Below are 9,015 nucleotides of genomic sequence, written 5' to 3' on the forward strand. Positions count from 1 at the left end.
GAGTTCTATATACCCACAACCTTTTCAACCTTTGAAAAATAGCTTGGGAGGTCATTATAAAAAGGAGAAAAACAAAAAGGGAAATTTGTCAGCATGTTTTTGAGTAGATCTCCTAATGTTAGGAGCTAGAAAAGCCTTTCTTTGGAGACCTAGGCCATTTCTAACATTTTCTTTTGAAATCACTAATTATGCTCTAAAAGAGAAGGCATCATTGGAGCCAGAACCAGCAGCCAATTACCCACAAGAAATCGCTCACTGTGTGGGCTGCCTTCTCTCTCTGTTCGCATAATTTCAAAATGTAATTTCTAGAATCATGCTAAATACTTGTAAACAGAGATTGGTTTAATTGCAAGGAGGAACAATTTCAGGGGATAAAAATGAGAGTTGTTTCTCATTTTGTCGATAACAGATCAGTCCTCTTTGGGTCAGACTTGCAGCTCCCATCTGTCTTCCCACCAAGTCAGGTTCTTCTGTAACTCCGATGAGAGGTGCTGACCTCTATGGGAGGTGGAGGTTGCTATGGAGTAGTGGAAAGAGTCAAGCACTAGGAGTCAGAAGACATGAGTTCAAATCCCAGCTCTGGCATTTACTAGGTTGTTGTCACTAGGAAGTTGTTGAGCTCTCTTGAGCCTCATTTTCCCCAGCTCAAAAATGGGAGTGCCACAGAAGGTCAAAAGGATGAAGTGGGTGATACATGTGTGTAAACAGTAAAGTGCTCTACTAGAAGGTAAGTCTCATGAGAATTGTGGCTGTTTTATTCCCTGCTGTCTTCTCCAATGTTCTCAACTGTTCCTGGAAGATTGCAGGGGTGTAGATCCATGACTGTTGCCACCAAATTGTGGCATAACAAACACTGGAAAATTATTCACCAACATTTATTTTTCACAGGTCTGCTGGGTCTAGCTGATCTAGTCTGGGCTGGCTGGCTCATGCTTCTGCACTTGGCTGGGTCAACTTAGTTGGGATAGCACCACTCCATGGGTTTCTCATCTGCCTCTGGGGACTAAAGGCTAGGCTGGGCTCATCCTTCTCATGGTGATAACAGAAGCACAAGAGGGAACAAGACCAATATGCCTGCTCTTTGCCTACTAATATCCCATTGGTCAATGAAAAAAGATGCATGGCTAAACCCACGAGGGAAATTTCACTCTGCCTACAGAGCAGGAGGATGCTGCAAAGTTACATGGCAAAGGACATGGACAGAGGGAGGGGAAAAATTGGGCCGTTAATGCAATCTACCACAGGATGCAATGACCTATTTATTGCTGGCAAAAATATACCTGTTTTGTGAATGAATGAAGACAGATGTGAGAGAGCTGGGTTTCTTAAAGCAAGCCTTAACATTGCCCATCAGGTCTCTCCTTCCCATACCTGTAATCCTTTAACTAATGGTGAAAATGCAGTTACACGACCTGAGAAGGCCATGTAGTCAAAGAAATTCATCTACAGTTCCTTCTCTCTTCCCCCCTGGAATTCCCTCCTTCCCTGTAGCCTTCCCTGGGAGCCCCTCCCAGCACCTAGCCTAAGTGTTTTTAGCTCATTCTTAACTAATTGTTGCTAAAATTGCAATTGATTTCTAAGTGTTGCCTGAGATGTTGAGCCAATTTAAGAAGTACAGGGACAACCAAGGTGGAGAGGTACATCTCTGTCTCGTTTTCACATAGGCGATGGTTAGAGAGCTTCTTGAATTGAAATAAACAATACATGTAATTTAAAATTATAATGACTAACATAAAAACCCCAAACTGTTAATGGTGGCTCCCTTTGAGGAGTTAGTCTAGGGGTAAATAGATGAAGAAGATATTTCTTTTATATTTTATACCTTCCTGTGTTATTGGGGAAAAAATGTTTAACCACATGCATGCTATTTGTATAATATATTTTTTAAGGGATTAAATGTGCATTCTGTGAAACTCCATGCGTGCGTGCGTGTGTGTGTGTGTGTGTGTGCGTGTGCATGCGTGTGTGCGTTCAAGCTCCTGAGAGACAAAGCTGTAAAAGGTGGCATGATAGCCATCGGCTGTAGGAAGCAAATCCTACCCAGTGAACAGTGGCTTGCTTACCCTATTCACAAGGCATCCATTTAAAAAGATAAAAAGAAAGCAATTCACCCTTCCTCATAATAATACATAGACGAGAGCATGAATGAAATTAACATTCTCATCCGCTCACCTAGAATAAAATGTCACTGAGTGAGTAAGAAAGCGATTACTTCCAAGGCTGAATGAGCAAACCATTTAGGCAGATGGGGGAAGTCTTGTTGTACTACTGATTTGGGGGTTATTTCCCTTGTCTTTCCATTTCTTCCTGCCTCCTCCAGGCTTCCTGTGGGCCTGCGTTTGCATAAAGAGTGTGTTTGGGGGAGCAAATCTTGGGAAAACAATGGCCTCTTTTTGGAATTTGCAATTTGGTTTTTAAATGTTGCTGTACAGCAGGAAGGCACAGTAGGAAAAGGCTTATGAGATAAGATAGAGTTTTTGGAAAATGCTGTTCACAGCTCTCATCTGGCAAGGCTTGGATGGCTCTGGTCTTAAGGTTTATTTCTGCTGCAGAAGAATACAGGTGGAGAGCAACCTGTCTAGGGTCCTAGTAGATAGGGTCCTTTAGCTACCGAGTCCATCTCTGACATCAGGGCTGTTGAGAAATCTGCTCGTTTTCTCCTGGGCATAGACTTGGCCCAGCCTCCACTGAAATGAGGGGGAGCAGACTCAAATTCCCAACTTCCTTATTTATGGCTGAAACACAAAGTTGGTGTGTGTGCACGTGCTTGTGAGTGTGCGCTAAGGAGGAGAGGAGTGCTCAGGAGAAGAAAATCCTGGAGCAAAATGACTTTTCCAAAGAAGAACATCATCCACCTCATACTTCTGTCATTCAGACCATGGAGAACAGAACCAACCATAAAAATGAAAGCCCCAGCCTCCGATAAACTAAGACAAATGACCACATGCCTCAAAGTCGCTCCAACCTTGAGACCAGTAAGAACAGGCCTGGAGTGCCCAAGGACCTTGGAACTCCCAGTTTGGCAAAAATCTTTCCGTGACAGGGAGCCACAGGTCATCCGTTCCTGGGTTGGTTGCAAGCGGGTAAGGATTTCCCTCCCAGACTTGGGTCCTGGAATAAGAAGAGGGTTTGGGTCAGCCCAGGTCACAGCCCCTGGGTCATCCCTCCCCATCCTCCCCCTTTGCTCTCTTTGCAGAGATTTTCAGAGTCTAGCAGCATCTCCCCATTAAAGGAAAGAGTGCTTTCCCGAGAGCACATCTTCGCTATTTCTGCAATTGTGCCATAGCCAGCTAATGTGTAATGCTGTAGTTTAATAGTCTATTAAAACACAGCACTGCACATTAAAATCTCTACTGTATCACTGCAGATCTACTTAACAAAGACGAGGTCCCCAGAAAGCACTATTCACTTGCTGAGACTTGCTGCAACCGAATAGGGGAAGTTTCTTATGGCAGAAAAATTTAAAGGGGAAAGAAGGTGGTGAAGGGGTCAATCAACACCTCCCCTCAGGCCCCATCCCCACTCGAGCAGACCCTTTGCCTGTCTGGAAGGAAGAAAATCTGCTGGTGCTATGGATTGCATCTGGAAATTCTTCATGTTTAAGAACAAATCCCTTCAGATCAAATCTCATTACTCAGATCTTTATTTGGAAGCACTTCAGTTTCCCGTCTCTCCTTCTCCGAGAGAAACAGGGTTCAGGAAAGCTGCCCCCAGCCAGGAAAATGCTCAACGGGCTCCTCCCCCCAGAACAATTGCTATGGGGCGGAGGAATTCTTCAAACAGCTGTAAATCCTCCCACCAACTTCTCCCTCCTTTAGAAACTACAACACAGCCCCGCATCAAAGCCTCCTGTAGCTGCCAAGAGAAAGAATCAATAGTTTAACAGAAACAAGCAATGTGAATGCCGGGTATGGGGTATAAACACCTGTATTGCAAATAATCCAGGAATCACCTGAGAAACAGGGGAGACGCAGACTCCTGGTGCTGCGGCCTCCGAGGGTGCCCACAAGCAAGCAGTCAAAACACCAACAGGGGCTTTGCTGCAGAGCCAGGTCAGTGGGGGAAAGAAAGGAAAGATGGAAAGCCCAGGATCGGAATTTGACGGGTTGGGCAGAGCCAAAGGCCCGAGTCAAGAAACGAGGTAGAGAAATGTGGGAGAGACACATATTGGAATGAGTGTCAAGAGCCCTGCCCCTCTCCACGCTGCCTCCCAGTCCTCGTGATGGCTCAAGCCAGCAACCTGGGGATCTTCGTCCATATGAGAACAGTGAAGGAAACCAGCATATGTCACCCCCAAATATGCCTCTTTGACGCAGAAATTATTTTGAACTGAAGGCAATTTAGAAGCAGTAAATGCAGAAAAAGCTCCCCCTTTTCTTCCCAAAGGCAGGAAATAAATTCTCCTTTTACTGGAGACAGACTCTCATCTGCCCAGAGAAGACACTAGAGGAATCTGCAAACAAACCTTGTTAATCTCACCCGTATCTTCCTAGTTAAGGAAGGTAAGGAGGACCTAGCCCTGGTTGAACTACACCCCCCCCCAACCCCTGCACAAACCCCTCGGTCTTGCCAATTCTTCACACGTGTGTTGTTTCTTGGTCTTAAAGTATAAAAACCTCCTGCTCTGGCCATTTCTTGAGGTCCTCATTCTCTTGTGAAAGCTTCCACTGATGTGGACAAATTCCATAAAATGTGATGCTTCTCTCCTATTAATGTCTTTTTCAGTTTAATTTTCAGACTCAGCCAGGGACCCTAAGAGGGCCAAAGAAAACTTTGTCCTCCCTTACAATAGATATTTCTGGATTTTCCCCTCAGTTCTTCAAGCCCTTGGACTCCAAGTGAGCCCGCACAGGGCATGAATGTGTGTGTAGGGGTGCCCGACTTTTGTCATCTTTGTTTTTGAACTCCAAGGTCAACTGGATAATTGTTTGTGGTTTAATTTATTGGGCTACCATGATGTCTACAGTGGTTCCATGTCATAAAGTCAGAGCTTGCTTGAATTGTAGTAGAACTGCATTTTCCAAGCGAAGCCCCAGGTTATCTTGACTTGGTGCTTTACACCAGGAGTATCCACTCCCTAGATGTCCAACTCGTGATCCACCTCGGACAGAAGATGATCCAGAAGGCGGCTGTGATTTCACCGCCCCCTAACCCCACATGGAGACCTCTGTGGTCCCAATGCACTTTTCTCCCCATGGAAGAAAGAGGGTGTTGCCAAGATCATCATTTTCAATGGTTTTCTTTTCCAAACCTTTCCCTGAAAGTGCCAGTTTGAGCAGGGAGTAGAGGTCGGTGGGTTGTTGTCAACCTTCCAGCTCTTCTTAGAGCTGCTGACCTACCTGAGCTGCTTTTTTGTGCTGATTTCACTTCCGGCTTCCTCCTGTCCGTCCAGCCCCTCATCTTCCCAGTGTCCCAGTGTCCTTACTCGCTTACTTCAACTCAATCTAAATGTGTATCTTACTGTAGTGACACGTGTTGATTTGCTTGAAATCCCACTGGAAGGAGAGTGGTTACAAATACATGAATGAATAAGCTGAAAATTCCCTGACTTCGTTCTCTTCCAACTGTTTGTGCATGTGTGTAGGGGCAGGGCGTACAGGAAGAAGGGGAAAACAGAATCACCTCAGTGACTTGGGGTAGAGAAGAGGTGAAATTTTTACTTGGATTTTAAGTGAAATGTGTAACAGTAAAAAGAGGAAGTATAGAGTCTTCAGTGGGTATGACTGTTTTTAAGAGGAGAAATAAAGAACCATAAGGACAAAGTGATTTCCAAAGTGAAGGGTAATGTTCTTCTTTGGTTTTCAATTCAGGATGAAGGCACAGGGAACCTGCTCAAGAACCCTGTGTCAGGGAAGGGACCTAAGCTTCACTGAGTCCTTCAGGGGGCCAGTGACTTCCCCATGCACTATCTCACTGAGTCCTTACCATGACACTTCCAGATAGTATTATTTCACATTTTATAGGTGGAGAAACTGAGGCAGAAAGTAGTTAAGTAATGGACCCTAGACACACAGTATTTCAATACAGTTCCTCTGATCATCTCCTTATATTACATTATGGGGCCACTTAGCCCATTGAAAACCTGGGACTATAAAATAGTGAATAAGCCAGGGTCCTCTCCCTCAAGCCATGTAATATCTGGGAGATGAAGAAAGAAAGCGTAGGAATGCCTATTGTATAAAGAAGGGGCAAGAAAGGACCAAACAAATGTTTTCAGGAAGATGGCAACACCCCTGCTTGTTTGGTCTGAAGGACATCCAAGGGAAGAGGAAGGTCAGGAAGCAGGCCCCGTTCACTGCTCTGGGTCTACCACAGCCTCAAGTCCAGGAGTGACCCAGATCCTCAAAGAGGGCTTCCCTGCGCCCCAGGAATCACCACCCCCAAGTTCCCCCCCTGGCCTCAGCTCGCCCAGGCCAGGACCTGGAGGCAGCCTGGAGGAAATGGAGGGATCCTTGTGGTAAAGAGATAAACGGGCAGGCTGGGAGCTGGGCGGATTTCTCCTCCCCTCTCTCCACACTGGAGGCTGGTAATTGTACATGTTTGTCTTTGTGTGAAGGGCTCCCAAATTGAAAAAGTGAGTCTTATACTCACAAATCCAGGGGAAGGGCTTTAAGGGAGGAACCGCCGCACCCTTATCTCTGCCCCCAGCTGTGAGGCTGATTGATGCTATTAAAATTCCCAGGGAGCCTCTGCTGGCAGCACTTGGGGGAGGGGGGGGAAGTGTGGGGGGTGTGTGTGTGAGAGAGAGAGAGAGTGAGAGAGAGCGAGAGCGCGCATGAGACAGGGAGAAAGAAGCAGCCTGGGAAATGCTTGTTGATTTCCTTCTCGAACTAGTTTGGGTGGGAGGGGTGGTAGGTGAGGGCTGAAAACGCCTGATAGGGAGGATTTCATGGCTGTTACCCATGATAGTGTGGGGTAGGTGCCATCTAAAGACCAAGGCCTAAAAGACTTTCCATTGCCACCTTAGATGCAGGAATTTAGAACCATGTTTCTTTTTTTTAAAACATTCTTAGTTTATTAATCCTCTCATGAAAAATCTGCACAATCACCACAGATAAAGCCACTGCAGATGTTTACCCCTTCTGTTGTTCCATCTCCAGCTCACTTTTTGCCAGCACCAACATTGGTTTTTGCAACCCCCCTGACTTTCTTCATTCTGTTCTTGTGTTCCTTTCACTGCTTTCTTGATGTCTTTTTCTTCTCATATAGGCCATGTCTTGTGAGTCTATGTTTGGGCTCATTTTTCTTTGCATAATCCAAGGAATCATAAATCGTGCCAAAGCCAGTTGTCTTGCCACCACCAAAATGGGTTCTGAATCCAAATACAAATATGACATCTGGTGTGGTCTTATACATTTTGGCTAGTTTTTCCTCAATTTCTGTCTTAGGTACTGTTGCCTTTCTGGGGTGAAGGACATCAATGGCCATCTGTTTCTGCTGAAGTAGTCGGTTGGTCATGAACTTCCTGGTCGGGATAGTTACTGTGTCATTCATGATGGCAGCCGAGCTTCAAGCAGCCGGGGAGGAAAAAAGATAGAACCGTGTTTCTAAATCAGAATAATCAAAAGGCACAAGTCTCATCTCTCAGGCTCCGCTTTTAGGTTTCCAACACAGGATTGGAGGAGAATGTAGGAATAAGAGATCTGGGCTCAAGTCTTTATCAGCTGTGTGACTTTGGGAACACTTAACAACCTCTTGGGTCTAGATAGTTCATCATCAACTTCACAGTTTTGTTATTATAAAAAAGACAAAAGAAAGTAAAGGTGAAGACACTTCACACTCCGTGGAATACTATACAAATAATATTATAACCAAAGTTTAGCTTTGGGAGGTCCAAAACATCATAGGCCTGTTCCAATGGATACCCCAATCTTGCCCAAGTTGCCTGTCTCCTCATAACTGACTTCACAGGGAGCCAGCACACAGTCCTGGAGGCTTGGATGCCTCCAGCAGCTTTCATGGGGCTCTGCCAGGAAAGAGGCAATGAACTTACCACCAAGAGAGCAACATGTGGCCAGCAGAGGGACTCCAAAAACCTTGCCCCCCAAATGAGTGCTTTGTCAACAAGTCCCACTCAGGTGTGAGGACTGGAAAAGAGATTGCAGGGTATGCTGTTGTTCCTCTGGCCAGGCAAGTGGAATGGGCCATGGGACATCTTTACAGGGGGCCCTGAATCCCTCTCTGTCATGGAGAGGGGCCGGATCCTGCCCTCGTCCAGGAAATAGGGATGCTCAGTTTGACATAGTCCATTCCCCCCCCCCCCCACAGATGCATGCACAATCTATCCTTAGGATCAGCTGGAGAGACAGTGAGTCATTCCGTACCATCTCTAGATCTCCCTGGGCCCTTTTTTGGACAGGTAGGGTGGGGTGTAGAGCAGCATTTCTCATCACCAGTCATTGTGATTGGTTTTATAAGCACTCTTCTCTATGAGCAAGTGCCTATGTGCCTCTCTGAGTACTTAATCCTCCACAATGCAGATCCTGGCTCCATGGTTCCCTCCGTCAACCTCCCTCACAGCTCTCTGCCCCTAGGTTGCTGAGATACAAAATGTACAGGCATAACCAGCCTTACTCCTTCAATCCCTTCCTTCTAGGGACACTCAATATATATCCTTCAGACCTTTGCTATGAACACCCCTCCCAGGCCCTCCATTGTGTTTTCCCTTCCACTTCTACTAAAACCTATCCCATGGGAAGAAAAGCATCTCACCCACTGTACCCATTCTACTGGGACAGAGACGTTATGTTCCTTCTCTGACTTCCTTAGCTAAAGCTACCACTCCCTCCTTTCCTTCACCTCCTCTTCCTCCCCCCCTCCTCCCCTTCCTCCTCTCTCTCTCTCCCTCTCAGTGCCCCACATATTCCACTTTGCCCCTCACTTTTGCAGTTGACTGAAACACCACCGTGGAAGGTGTGGCATTTGGTTCCTAAGATGAGGGTCTGAATGATATCATCTGGAAGTCTGGGGGAGTAGCTTCTTCTGAGGTGAGACTTGACAAATGGGAGGTGGGAG

The 9,015-nt window shown here is 46.1% G+C and overlaps 1 protein-coding gene across 1 annotated transcript; it reads right to left on the minus strand.

Annotated features, from left to right (window-relative positions):
• Positions 1 to 7,173: 7,173 nt before the first annotated feature.
• LOC116637291 (40S ribosomal protein S24-like) lies at positions 7,174 to 7,494 on the minus strand. Its single transcript, XM_032412687.1, has one exon. The coding sequence runs from the start codon at positions 7,492 to 7,494 to the stop codon at positions 7,174 to 7,176; it is 321 nt and encodes a 106-aa protein (XP_032268578.1).
• Positions 7,495 to 9,015: the final 1,521 nt, after the last annotated feature.

Source organism: Phoca vitulina, unplaced genomic scaffold (assembly GCF_004348235.1).
Source record: "Phoca vitulina isolate PV1807 unplaced genomic scaffold, GSC_HSeal_1.0 scaffold14, whole genome shotgun sequence".
Classification (NCBI taxonomy): Eukaryota; Metazoa; Chordata; class Mammalia; order Carnivora; family Phocidae; genus Phoca; species Phoca vitulina.